General features: G+C 32.7%; 1 protein-coding gene across 4 annotated transcripts; it reads left to right on the top strand.

Annotated features, from left to right (window-relative positions):
* Nucleotides 1-7994: 7994 nt before the first annotated feature.
* Nucleotides 7995-13453, top strand: LOC147386954 (RINT-1 / TIP-1 family). 4 transcript variants are annotated; one of them, XR_015171856.1, is made up of 6 exons: nucleotides 7995-8362; nucleotides 8461-8568; nucleotides 9858-9976; nucleotides 10105-12163; nucleotides 12831-12884; nucleotides 12994-13453. XR_015171856.1 is itself a non-coding variant. In XM_086423103.1 (4 exons), the coding sequence occupies exons 1-4, from the start codon at nucleotides 8080-8082 to the stop codon at nucleotides 12076-12078; spliced, it is 2484 nt and encodes an 827-aa protein (XP_086279229.1). In that variant the 5' UTR covers nucleotides 7995-8079; the 3' UTR covers nucleotides 12079-12494. The 4 variants fall into 4 exon arrangements, 1 of the variants encoding a protein (XP_086279229.1); XR_015171855.1 differs by having other exon boundaries at nucleotides 12828-12884; XR_015171854.1 differs by lacking the exon at nucleotides 12831-12884.
* The last annotated feature ends 262 nt before the right edge of the window (nucleotides 13454-13715 follow it).

Genomic DNA, 13715 nt, shown 5'->3' with positions numbered 1-13715 from the left:
ATTGGATTTTATGATGACTCGATCCTACACTCGGTAGAACAACTTACCTGGTCAACTTGAACATGCACTGGGTAATGTTAATTAGAAACTTGACAAAGTTATTTGGTTGATGGATTATATATTATATATTTTTTTGCGGACAACAAAAAATGAATATTCATTATTTATACCTATCAAAAAAATATTTATTATTTATTTCAGACTTTGATAATTAGTTTTTAAATATATATAAAATTACTATAATTTTATTTGTGTCAAGTCATTAGTTTTCGAGTTGATTCAATTTAATATATATATATATTCCGTTCCCCACCCTAAGCTTTACCCTACACTCCTACATGGGTTAGAAGTTTTGGAATGGGCTGATTTTTGGTAAGGTTAATATCTATGGTGAGGAGATCATCCTCTCCAAAAATCAGCTCATTCCAAAACTTCTAACCCCATAACAAATGGTTTACAAAAAATGAACGGTCCACGATTTTTCAACTTGTAAACATGGGGCTAAAAAATTCGGAATGGGCTGATTTTTGGTGAGGATGATCATTCCAAAACTTCTCTTAATTTTGAATATTTAGACATATTTTTATTATTTATTTCAATAATTTATAAAAATAAAATTATTACAATCACTATTGAAAACCCGAATTAGGTGAAGAAGATGAGAAAATGGTAGTTTGGGTATTTCAAATACAAACTAAGATAAAATTCAAGGACTATTAAGAAATGAAAATTTACTAAATTGACTATCAAGAGATCGCCCAAAACTTGAGGGTTATTTAGAAAGAAATCCCTCCATCAAGGTCTTTTAAGTAATTTTCTTTTATTTAGGGTAGGTAGTGATTTTTTTTTTTAAGTGTAGGTGATGTATCTTAAATTCTTAACCCTTACCCATAGGAAAGATGTAAACAACACCCCTAAGTATTGTTAAGTTAGATTAATTAGATTGCTAAAAATATAGAGATAATGATGCTAAAAGCTTCTTTTGAAAGACTAAAGATAAAAACAACTCACCAAAATATATACAATTGACGTGGCAAGTGCACAATCATAGATTTTTTTTTCTTTATGTTTCCTAAAAATAAAAGATTTTAGGTATGTTTCATTGCATGGAAAGTGACTTCTCATGAAATTTGAAATCCATAAAAAAATAATAGTGAAAAATAAGTAAAGTTCGAAAATCAATTTTCATTGTTTGATTTTACTTAAATAAAATCATGGGAAAAATATCTGAGGAAGAAAAAGTGGAGGAGAAAGAAGATGAGTGGAGAGGGAGAGGGAGCGGCTAAGAGGGAGGGGGGAGGACGTGGTGGTGGTGGCAGTGAAGGTAAGGGAAGGAGAAAAGAGAAGAAGAAGAAGAAGAAGAAGAAAAAGAAGAAAAGAGAGAGAGAGAGAGAGAGAAGATAGCTGGAGATGGTGATGACGGCGACAACGATGGTGACAACGGCGATGTTAGTGTGATAGTGGCTATGGTAGTGGTGGTGGTGATTGTGATGGTTATAGGAAAAAAAAAAGATAATATTTGAGGGATGAAAAATATGGGTCGATTTCACTTTTTCCACCCATATGAGTGGAAAAGTAAAATTTATGTTTTGATGGACTTTTTGATTAGGGTGAAAAATCAATTTTTATGAAAAATACAATCAAACATATGAAAAATATCATTTTCTATGAAAATTCATTTTCCACTGTATTTTTCATGTGCAATCCAACATACTTTGTGGTTCTATGCATTTTCTACCTCAACGACTTATCGACCAAACATGTTTTAGTGAGTCAGATTATAACTACTCTTTTTGAAAATATACACCAAGAAGTCCTCCCATCAAGAAATTGGAGTCTTTGGGATATATTTTATAAAATATTACCCTCAAAAGACATATAGAATATTTTAATATAAAATACTTGAATTACCCTTTCCCAAAAGTTCAACACATTGTGTGTTTTTTCCTTCCACGTTTTCTTAAATATTTCATATATCCCCATGTCATAGAAAATTGTGACATGTTCTTTGACCTTGTTCTCCTCTTATAAATTAATGAAAATGATCTAAATGACTAAAAAAAAAACACTTTTTTTTCTCTCTCTCAACGATAGTCATTTTAGTCTCTCAAATGATCATCATCTGACCTATTTTTTATGTGTAGTTAGACCAATTTATGGTTCAAAACATAGTTTTAAAACTCGACTCAAATATCTATTATCAAATCAACTAGAAAACTCATGTATCAACTCAAATGAGTCAAATAAAACTATCTTAGTATCACAAAATAGTTTTTATGTTTAAAAAAATAAAAATATTTATTTATTTTTGTTTTTCACAAAAAAATATTATGTATAATCATATAACCCAGTCAAGATTCTAGCATTACCCAGTGCATTTTGGAGTTGATTCGGTCATATTGACTCAAAAAGTTGGTTCCACCAATTTTGGGGCTGAGTCACTATGAAATCCAATCAATTTGATAGCGATGTTTAAAAATTGGTTGGCCAACTTGACTTGATTGGATTTTATGATGACTCGGTCCTACACTCGGTAGAACAACTTACCTGGTCAACTTGAACATGCACTGGGTAATGTTAATTAGAAACTTGACAAAGTTATTTGGTTAATGGATTATATATATATATATATTTTTTGCGGACAACAAAAAATGAATATTCATTATTTATACCTATCAAAAAAAATATATTATTTATTTTAGACTTTGATAATTAGTTTTTAAATATATATAAAATTACTATAATTTTATTTGTGTCAACTCATTAGTTTTCTAGTTGATTCAATTTAATATATATATATATATATATATATATATATATATATATATATATATATATATATATATATATATATATGGGGAGCGTTTGGAGGCCCTAAAGGGAGCCAAACATTTTTCAAAACATGGGTTAAAAGTCTCAAAATGGACTGATTTTTTGTGAGGATGATCTCTATGAAGAGAAGATCATCCTCACCAAAAATAAGCCCGTTCTGAAACTTCTAACCCTACAAAAAGTGATTTACAAAAATTGAACGATCCACGATTCTTCAACTTGTAAATTAGGATTACAAGTTTTGGAATGAGCTGATTTTTTATGAGGATGATCTTTTCATCATTGAGATCATCCTCACAAAAAATCAGCCCATTTCAAAAATTCTAACCCATGTTTTAAAAAATGTTTGGCACAATGTTTTTAAATATATATATATATATATATATATATATATATATATATATATATATATATTCAATATTACCTCTATTCATTTTATCTTTTAGTTAAAATAAATAGGGGTATGTTGGTCTTTACACAATAAACACTTATTTGCACTGACTGCCAAATAATCTATTATAACAAGACGTTTAATTCTAAATATTAAATACCATTAGCATTTATTATGAAAGAGACAATTATTAATTACATAAATAAGTATTTATTATGTAAAAAAATTAATATATTCTTGTCTTTTTCACTAAATGAAAAAAAAATAGGTAGGGGTATTATTAGAAAAAAAAAAGTATTGGAGAATGCTAACATCTCTATAAGATCTTGGATATTAGCATTCCCATATATATATGGGTCAGGATCTGTAGACACATAAAAACTATTCATAAAACTACAATGTTTTTGTCTTATATGGGTAAAAGGATTTGGAATGGGTTGTTTTTTTGTGAGGATGATCTCTATGGTGAGGGGATTATCCTTGAAAAATATCAACCCATTCTAAAACTTCTAGCCTCATCAAAAGTGATTTACAAAAAATGGACGAACAATAATTCTTCAACTTGTAAAATGGGACTAAAAGTTTTAGAATAGGCTGATTTTTGGCAAGGACGATCTCCTCGCCATAGAGATCATCCTCACAAAAAATCATCTCATTCCGAACCTTTTTGCCCATAAAAGACAATACATGTATAAGGATCGTGATCCTATGTGTGTGTGTGAAGGAGTCCAAATAATTTAGTTCTACCAGTATTATCAAACTCAGTTGGATGATAATCATCATTCTTATTCCATCATTGCAACTGTCATGGTTGTTATTGTCATCATCTAAGAGGATAGAAGACACATTTTTGGGAAGGAAAAAAAAAAGAAAAAGGATTCTTTTATTATTTAGATCATCACCTTTCATTAATCTATAAGTGAATAAGAATGTCAAGTGGATTGTCATCAATTTTAAAATCGAGGGCTATCTCAAGTATTATTTGTTAAAATGTCGAAGAGCCACCTCTCAAAACATACACGGTTTCTTTATATTTCAAAGTTGTTGAAAGGGTGATTTGGGTATTTTTGCATAAATTACTTCAAAAGGTCTATTTACACTACTATTTTATAAAGGGTATCCTAAAGAGTCCCTTTTCTTTGTTGAAGGACTATCATAAATATTATCAACAAATCGGCCTTTACAATCATTGTCCCAAAAAATTATGGTGTTACGATGCACTAGAAGTGGCATGTGCAAAGAGTAGATAAACTGACTCAAAAAAAGCTACTGGCTTGAAAAGTGGCATGTACACATAACCATAGATCTTTGGTTATGTGCACATGCCATGTCAAGCGAGTGCCTTTCATTTGTCTATATCAAAAGAGTGTATTTGTAATTTAAAATATTTATTAAAGGATTTGGATGATTACATAGTAAAAATTATATTTTTGTCATCTTGAAAGTTTTTAAGCAACAATTTTCTTAATTTTGACAAAAATTGACCTTCATTATATTAAATTTAGGTAGATTTATTAAAACATGCTCAACATTTCGAATATTTATCAAAACGGTACACTGTAGCAATTAATTCCGAAAACGATAAATTTACCATTTTCGGAATTAATTTTTTTTATCAAATCAATAAAAATAGTAAAAACTTTTTTTTCAAAAATACCTTTTTCTTAATTTTGATTGAAATTACGAATCAGTCATCTCCTCTTTCATAAATATATCTTTGATTTCATTTGTAATGGGTTTTCCTTTGAATAACTTTCGTAAGAGGTCAAAGAAGTCGAAGAGGTATGCAACCTCCCTTCCTCTCTCTCTCTTTCTCTCTCTCTCTCTATCTCTCCGTTGGGGATGGAGAAGATGAAGTTCACATTTTCCCCTATTTTTACCATTGACCGAGAGAGTGAATCCTAAAATTTTATTGGATTTTGAGTTATTGTGAAGGTTATAATTCTAAATGCATACTTAAAATAAAAAAGGGTGTTTTCGGTACATAAATTTACCTTTTTACTATTTTGATAAAAAAAATTAATTTCGAAAACGATAAATTTATCGTTTTCGAAATTAATTACTACAGTTACCGTTTTGATAATTAATTTCAAAAACTGTACCATTTTGATAAATTATTCTTAAATTTAAATGTAAAGGTGGGGAGAGGGGGCATTTGGAAGATCTATATTTTGATATCAAATCACAACCACTTAACCTTCTCACATTATAATAGTAAAGATTAATAAGTGGCAGCAACTACTTGCAGAGTAGCTACAACCAATTGTAGACTCACACTTAAAAAAATCACATTCGCACTCTATTGCTAAGATCTATGATTGCACACTCCAAAAAATAAAAATGAAATAAATTGTACTCTTTCTTCTTCCTAATTTTGGAGTCATGATTTTCTAACTCCCCCTTTAATATTTGATTGTATTTTCTTTCTTGGAAAAATAAGGACACCTCCAACCTTCCAACAAAACACATTCTTCTGTTCTTTTATTGATAAAAATCAGAATGTATGCTGCGCTTAACTCACTAAATATAGTGTATCTTAAGGGTGCAACTTGGTTCGGTTTAAGGTTATATTAGAACCGAACCAACATAGTTCGGTTCTACGAAATAAAAATCAGAACCGAACCAAATTCCATTGGAACCAAACCAACCCAAACACAATTAAAGTCGATTTGGTTATGTTCAGTTCATAATTGGATTGCTAATATTCTATAAATTGTGAGTAATATTTTTTAATGAAAATATAAACATAAAATTTCATACAATAAATCACAAATCTATCCATAAAAAGTCATTAGTTTATTCAAAACAGATTACTAATTTTTGTCCTAACTCCAAAAATGATTTATAATAATAATTATATATATTTATTTATTGCATAGGGGTTTTTTTGGTTTGATTAAGTTCTATACAAACTTGATCCGAGAATCGAATCAAATTGATCGATTTTCCATCTTCGTAACCCGGAACTGAACCGCAACTTGTTCCAAACTGAACCAAACCACCCCAAAGCTATTGGTTTGGTTCGGTTCTCAATTTGAATTGAACCAAGTTGCACCCTTAGTTTATCCAACTAACATGTAAGCTACACTAACCCCAAAAGTAGTGTTCGTTAGACAAGCTTATTGTATTAGAAGTGTTTAGCGAAACCAATTGCTTGCCAAGACCATAAAATCGAAAAAGAGGAATCCCACTAAAAGATTGGATTCCTTTTTCCCACGTTAATTCCCACAAACATTAAAAGTGATTTGGCATTGGCCCTTTCTCAGTTTGTATAGTTATAATATGCCCCCTTTGACTTAGGATATATCTCAGAGACCAATAGAAAATGATCTAAATGCCATTGTCTTCAGCCTAAAAGCCAAAAATTCTTAATTCTTTTTTTAGAAAATTTGTCACGTTCAACTTATGGAACCTCACAACCTAATTCTTCATTGCATTTTAGAAATTTCTTGATTTTTCTATCCAAAATTTTATCATTCTACTCCAAAAATCCTATCTTGTTCTTAGAGTATGAAGATTGAAGAAGATTGCCACACTTGAAGGGAAGGAAGTTATTATGTTATTAGAATGAAACGTCGAGTTCAACATACAATGATGACCAAGGGTGGAGCCGAGGGGACAGTTCCCCCTCCTCAACTTTTTGAATTATTTAAATCACCGTAGATTTTTGTGATAATTTGAGATTGCCCTGTATTTTAAAGATAATGACACATGCCGTTGACCATGTTGCCCACTCTATCAAATTTTTTGCTCCCTATCTATCTATCTTCTAATTGTTTAGACATCCTATGCTTTGGTGAATACCTGAGATACCCCACCTATTACCAAATTAAAGACATAAACAATTTTTTCAATTTTTGAGATGATTTCGGGACCTCTTTATTAAATTTGTGAATATTTATCTTGACCATATTTGTTTTGATAAATATTTATTTTGACTAATAAAAATCCTAAATAGTAAAATCCAAATTTAAGAGATAAGTTATTGCCACACAACCTTTTACTAAGAGCACTAGGTGAATCTCCATTTCGTGTATTGAATATGACGAATTTCTAAATCAAGTATACCATTAATTTTAATTCCCAAAACATTTTTTACTTTTATAAACAACGAATTTGTCGATTCATCACTTTTATAATCAATGATCTCACTGGTAATTCATCAACGACTTTGTTCATTATAAAAATGATGACTTCATTATAAAAACATGTTTTGAGAATTAAAATGAACAATGTACTGAAATCAAAATTTTGTCCTAAGTTGTACATGTTTTGAGAAAGATTCGTGATAATCTGACTCTTCCATGTGGCATATTCAAATTACTCCTACATGTGCTAAGAACCATAGATTTTATGCATCGGGATACACATGCACGACCCTATAGATATGTGTAATTGTGGATCTGGAGAAATAAATATCTATGATGTCACGTCAGGAAAGTATTTTGGGTATGCCACGTTAGGGAGTAAAAAAAATCGCTACTTTTTGGGAAATATCTATTGGAGAAGAGTTGTTATAATATGATGCCTCATTCTAACAAACGCCCGGTACACCACCATCACAGAACCATAGATCATTTGCCTCGAGATATATATTGATATAAATCTTCTCTTGTGTATCCCAAGGAAAATGATCTACGGTTCTGTGATGGGGGCGTAGGGAGGTTTGTGAGAGGGAAGCGTTATCACGGTTCCTTGAAGAATTAGCCGACATGATGGGTATACTGGATGAAACTTGGTGTGGCAATAGAATCTCTCAAATTTGAAAACAGTTGGGAAGAAATCTGCGCGTAGGGTGACGTTTGAGGTTGTTTAAAGGTTTTTGTTGATGTACCGAACTCTCTTGAGTTCCATTAATGGAAGCTCTGTTGATGTTGCCTCACCCCACTAATGGGATCCCGCCACATGTGTTAAGGTTCTTGGACGAGACTTTGAGGACTCAGGAAGATCTCTCTAGGGTTTCATCTCTATCCACCAAATTGAAGAAAGATTGCGGAGATTTGGACAGAAATCTTACTACTCTTAATAAGAATCTCTCTTCCCTAATCAAAGAATGGATTTCTCGCTCAAATTCCGTCAAATCGGTTCTCCATCAACTCAATCACAACTTTCAGAACTTCGATCTCTACCCATCTCAAGGTTTGAAGCTTCCCCCCCTCCCCCCTAATAAAGTTGGAATTTTTTTTTTTTTTTTTTTGAATTTCTAGGGTTTGATGGTGTTGTTGTGTGGAGTTTAGATGGGAAAAGAATTATAGATTCGAAGAAAATTCAAAAGATTTTGGGTGAAGAGCTGCCCATGTTTGTCAAAGAAATGCGTCGAATCGAAATGGTTCGTGTTTATGCTGGTATGTAATTGAATTGTTTCTCGTTGGATCTATTTCTGTACATAATCGTCTTCATTTTCTGTATTTTTCAAGGTTTTAAGAACCAAACTGATGATTAGACCTGAAATTTATCAAAAAATTTGAACCAGTGTCGAATCCTTAGTTTAATTTGGTTGGACTGATTTTCTTTTATAAAATATATTAAAGATACAATAATACTAAAGGTTTGGTTATTAATGAATCTTCCATTGATGAAATCATTGGTTTTTTTTTTTTTAAATTCCAAAAAATTATATATTAGAGACAAAATTTGAAAATGTTGTATTTAAAATGGTTCACAAAAACCACAGGTCCATATGAAATTATGGTCTTTTTCCCAAAATCTTATCTATGGATATGGGACATTTAAAAAAAAAAAAAAAAGATATTTAAAGCATTCTGACAATGGTTTACTGTTTTGATTTGGCAATTATTCGGTTTATTTATTTATTTAATATTTTTTTGGAGGGATAAGTTCGGTAAAGTTTTTGTAAAAAAATGAGGGGGAATGTATGGGTTTACACAAATGATGTTTTTGGGTTTTTCGCAATGCATCATCTTCAAACTACCTAAAATTCCTATCTTGTGATGAGCCCCCTGAACTAAACCTCCCTGACCATCACAAAGATTTGAAGGTTGAAGAAGACAAAATTTTGCAGGTTGAAGGGTAAGTATGTTACCCTATCAGCAACTAAAAAATAAATTGTAGATTTAATCGGTTGATCCCTTCTCTGGAAAATTAAAGAACTTTTCAAAAAACTCAGATAATTTTGTGGCTATACTTTCAAATACCCCATTTCTATTTGAACTGAATTGACCTTATTAGAAAATAATAAATTGTTGATTTAATCGGTTGATCCCTTATTCGGAGAATTTTTCGTGGCTATACTTTCAAATACCCCTGTTCTACTTAAACTGAATTGACTTTATTAGAAAATCTTGCTGGACCCAGTCAGACCATTGGCTTGGTCCAGTTCTTAAAAAACTGGTATTGCCATTATTGTAGTGTGAATTGTGATTGAAAAAATGATAAATATAGTATGGAGTGTCATTAATTGTGATGAATATCTCTGATTTGTATCATACTGCAAATTATGATATCTAACACTATTTAACATGTAAATTATTATATTCACACTTATAATGAGAATGTTAATTATTGCATTATTTTGAGCTATATTCGTGCTATAAATGAGATGGCGGAACTTGTTGCTAAGCCATAATGTAAGCTACAACTCTGTAGGCTACACTTATCTCTTTCAACTTTGCAGAAACCACTCTACATTTGGAAGCTCTGGTTGGAGATCTTGAAGATGCAGTTTTTTCTGTTATGAACCAGAACACAAGGAATATTTTCTCGATAAATCTACCAAAGATGTCAAGCTTAGTTGTGAGGCTCATCAAATGCATTCTTCTTTGTCCTTTCTTTTTCTTTTTGTTTCTTATTTAAAAGGTAAAAACTGAATACTTGGTGGTATGCCCACCGTATTTCAACACTATTGTCTTATTGGAAAGCAGGATTTTGGATGGAAGCAAGAAAAGGTGCTTCTTGCCGTGAAAGCTATGAATTATATCGAGGAAGTTTTGGGTAGTGTTGTGAAAATTCGGTCACAATGGTGCCATCTTTTGAAGTCTGTTGATGCAAGAGTAGATAAATCTCTGTCTGTTCTCCGCTTGCAAGCTCTTGCGGATTATCGAGCTCTCCTATCTTCTCTTGGATGGCCACCACCACTTTTGACATCAGAACCAGAAAGAGAGAGAGGTTTAGATTTGCCAAATCCGTTGGTTCTAATGCAAGGAAACAAGAAAGAGAGATATTCTCAGAGTTTTCTAGCTCTATGTGCGTTGCAACATTTGCAGGCCCGAAGAGAGGAACGACAACTTGATCTTCAGTGGGATCATAGGTTGGGTCTTTGGACAGTTGATGAATTAGTATCTCCTATTGCATCGAAAACCGAACACCATTTCTCGAAATGGTTTGATCAACCTAAGTTTATCTTTGCCCTTGTATATAAACTTACCAGGGATTTCGTTGGAGGAGTTGATGATGTGTTACAACCTCTTATTGATAAAGCAATGTTGGTGGGTTATAGTGTCAGGGAAGCTTGGGTTTCGGCAATGTCCAAAATGCTTTCTACATACCTGACAAAGAGAATTTTTTGTGTTCTTGCAGAAAGATATAACGAGAAAAATGGGAAATCAGAAGTTATCTATTCATGGCTTCATTTGGTCGACCTTATTATTGCCTTTGATAAACGGATGCAATCACTTGCAAGTTTGGGAACTCGGCAGTTTTTGGGGGAGTCGGTGGATGTCGAAGAGTTTTCAAGAGGGATATCAGTTTTGTCAATATTTTGTGATCGGCATGATTGGCTCAGAATTTGGGCCAAGATAGAGCTCAATGATGCTCGAAAAAAGCTAAAAGAAGAGTTGGAAAATGAAAGAGCTTGGATGATCAATAACAAACAAGGAACCGAGTTTTATACGGAGAAAGAGATCGAACCATATATGCTCTCTACTATGGAAGACTATAAAGCCCCGTTAATTGCAGGGGCTGTTGTTAAGATCACGCGAGCAATGATAGAACGGTGCCAAACTTTGCCAAGTGTCTTACTCCGCGCTCAATTTCTCAGATTGTCAGCTGTTAGATTCCTTTGGCATTTCTTTGATGTTTTGCTTCGGAGTTGCAATGAAGCAGAATTCACAGATGGGTCTTCAGAGGATGATGATACTTTAATAAAGGTATGTGCATCAATCAATGCTGCGAGATACTGTGAATCCGTTCTACGGGAATGTAGTGAAGATGTGAACTTCTTGGAGATGAGAATTGCCGAAGATAATTCAAAAAAGGCTCGGGTAAGAAATGAACTAGATGATCATTGTTGCTTCTTTTGGGAAGAAATAAAGTTTTTGATGAAGCTAGAAACCGACTGGCTTGGGGAGATAATGGCTGATATTTTGCGACAATTTGACATTCTTTCCTGGGAATATGTCCAAAACAAGGAACAATGGGGGCAAGAGCAAGAGGAATTGGGCCAAAACTACTTAACTGTATCCAATGAACTTGTTAAAGCATTGGATGCTTTGAGAAATCGGCTTCTCTTTTTCAAGGCGAGTCTCAACTCGAAAGACTTCTTGGATTTATGGAGAAGCGTCGCCGAAGGGCTTGACCATTATACTTTTGGCAGCATTGTCATGAGTGGAGCAAGATTCTTCGGTCACGGGGTCGATCAGTTTTTGGCTGATATGCAAGCAATGTTCCTTGTTTTCCAACCTTTTTGTGCTAGGCCTGAAGCATTTTTTCCCTGTATTAGAGATTCTCTCAAGTTGTTTGAAATGGGTCTGGAAGATGTGAAGCATTTGCAGTCGGTTCTATCCAAGGGTGGAAAGAGAACTGAATATTTACGTCTCCATGGAATTTTGAATGTTTCTCCTGATCAAGCTGAGAAGATTTTGAGGAATAGGAAGTTTGGAGTTCGATCCAAGGAATAAATAGTGGGTTGATGTTCTTCCTTCCCGAGTACTAACCTATGCGTGATGTTGAGTTTCCTTTATGTGGTCTTATGGTCATCGACAGGTACTATGAAAATGCTATACCTCCTTAACTTTTCTGACAGAATTGAATTTTAACAGCCTGTTAATGCCATGTCCAATAAATAGGGATAGACATTAAGTTTCAGTACTGTGGGGTCAGAGGGATTAGTCCAATCCCAAAGGGTGTATGTATGTATATATATAAAGAAGAAAAAAAGATTTCGGATTGGTACAATTTTGATGTCTCATTTAAGATGTAGCCTACACATTTAGCTTGTGAACGTAGAATAAACTGAGATTATTGAGATCTAAAATTTATATGCATGTAAGTAGCATGGATAAGCAAGACAAATGGTAGATGATTTCGCCTAATACGTTTCGACAGTTTTTCAATTTTTTAATTTGTATCATGAATGATTTGTTCTTTTAAATTTTCTTTTCTTATGAGATCTAGAGCCTGTTTGGATACACTTATTTATTTTATTTTATTTTTAACTTTTGAAAGTTGGAGAAGTTAAACAATTTGTTTGGATTAGTTTTAAGAGAAGACTTTTAAAAAGTAAAAAATCCTAACTTTTTAAAAAGCAGAAGGAAACTACTTTCTACTTTCTACTTTCTAAAAGTTACTTTTTCCCAAAGCCACTTTCTTCCACAGTTACTTTCTCTTTTGTATCCAAAGAGGGCTCTAATTTCCTGTTGTTCTTCAGTAGCTCAGTGACGGAGCAGTTGGCTTGGATAAAACCGAACTGATTTGGTTTTAAAAGGTTGTAGTTCAGAGATTATATGTTTGGGTTTGATTTAGAACTAATGCTTCTAAATTGTATGTTTATCACTCTGTGTCTCTGATAATTATTTCTTATTAATGGTTTGCAGCCAGCAGATCACAGTAGTGCCTCTCCCTTTGTTTTGATAAACTGATGGCAGATGTTAAGACAAGTTCACACGGGACCTGGCCATATTCAAGAACAAATTCCATGTCAAATAGTTCCTGATTCCTTGTTAAATTCAACAAAAATATCCATCCAAGCGAATCACCTCTTCCCCCAAGTTTACTTCTTTTAGCCTCACAAATGGATTTTTACTACAAGGAGTTGTAGATTTGGTGAAGGTTAAGGTTTTCTTAAGGCCACAGTTCCTATATGAATTCTTTGTGGGGCCAAGCTTGAAATATATAGTGGTTAGTCATTTACAGAAGGGTTCTTTTCTTGGGTTTGCAGAAGAAATGATTTGTTGTCACCAAGTTCAATTCCTTTTTTCTAAGAAGGAACGAAGATGTAAAAAATGATGCAGCTTGAAGGAAATCTTTTGTACATTAACTGTCTTATTTTCTTTATATTTGTGGATATAAGTTGAGTAACTTTTGTTGGCACTTCATGCTCATTATCTTGATTATGTTACTCATAGATGGAGAGACTAACAAGGAAAATGTGCATGTTATAAGAGTTGGATGGTTAGAATGAAGTCGTCTCTAAAATTTCATATGGTTTGATTTATGTCAATCAATCAAAATAAAAATTGTAAGATGATATAGTATTTGAAATTTGACATATTTTCAGGAATTGTAAGTTAAAAGTTGGGTCCCAACAGGCCAAATA

Source organism: Akebia trifoliata, chromosome 14, assembly GCF_017979445.1.
Source record: "Akebia trifoliata isolate Shusen 1 chromosome 14, ASM1797944v1, whole genome shotgun sequence".
NCBI classification, from domain to species: Eukaryota; Viridiplantae; Streptophyta; class Magnoliopsida; order Ranunculales; family Lardizabalaceae; genus Akebia; species Akebia trifoliata.
Note: the sequence above shows the minus strand (reverse complement) of the source record. Positions and strands in the feature narration are given on the sequence as shown.

Bases quoted from the DNA above. Each gene is read 5' to 3' on its own strand.
- LOC147386954 (XM_086423103.1), top strand. From the start codon at position 8,080: ATGGAAGCTCTGTTGATGTTGCCTCACCCCACTAATGGGATCCCGCCA. The intron at 8,363-8,460 runs GTTTGAAGCTTC...TGTGGAGTTTAG, and splicing joins CGATCTCTACCCATCTCAAG to ATGGGAAAAGAATTATAGAT. The intron at 8,569-9,857 runs GTATGTAATTGA...TCAACTTTGCAG, and splicing joins AATGGTTCGTGTTTATGCTG to AAACCACTCTACATTTGGAA.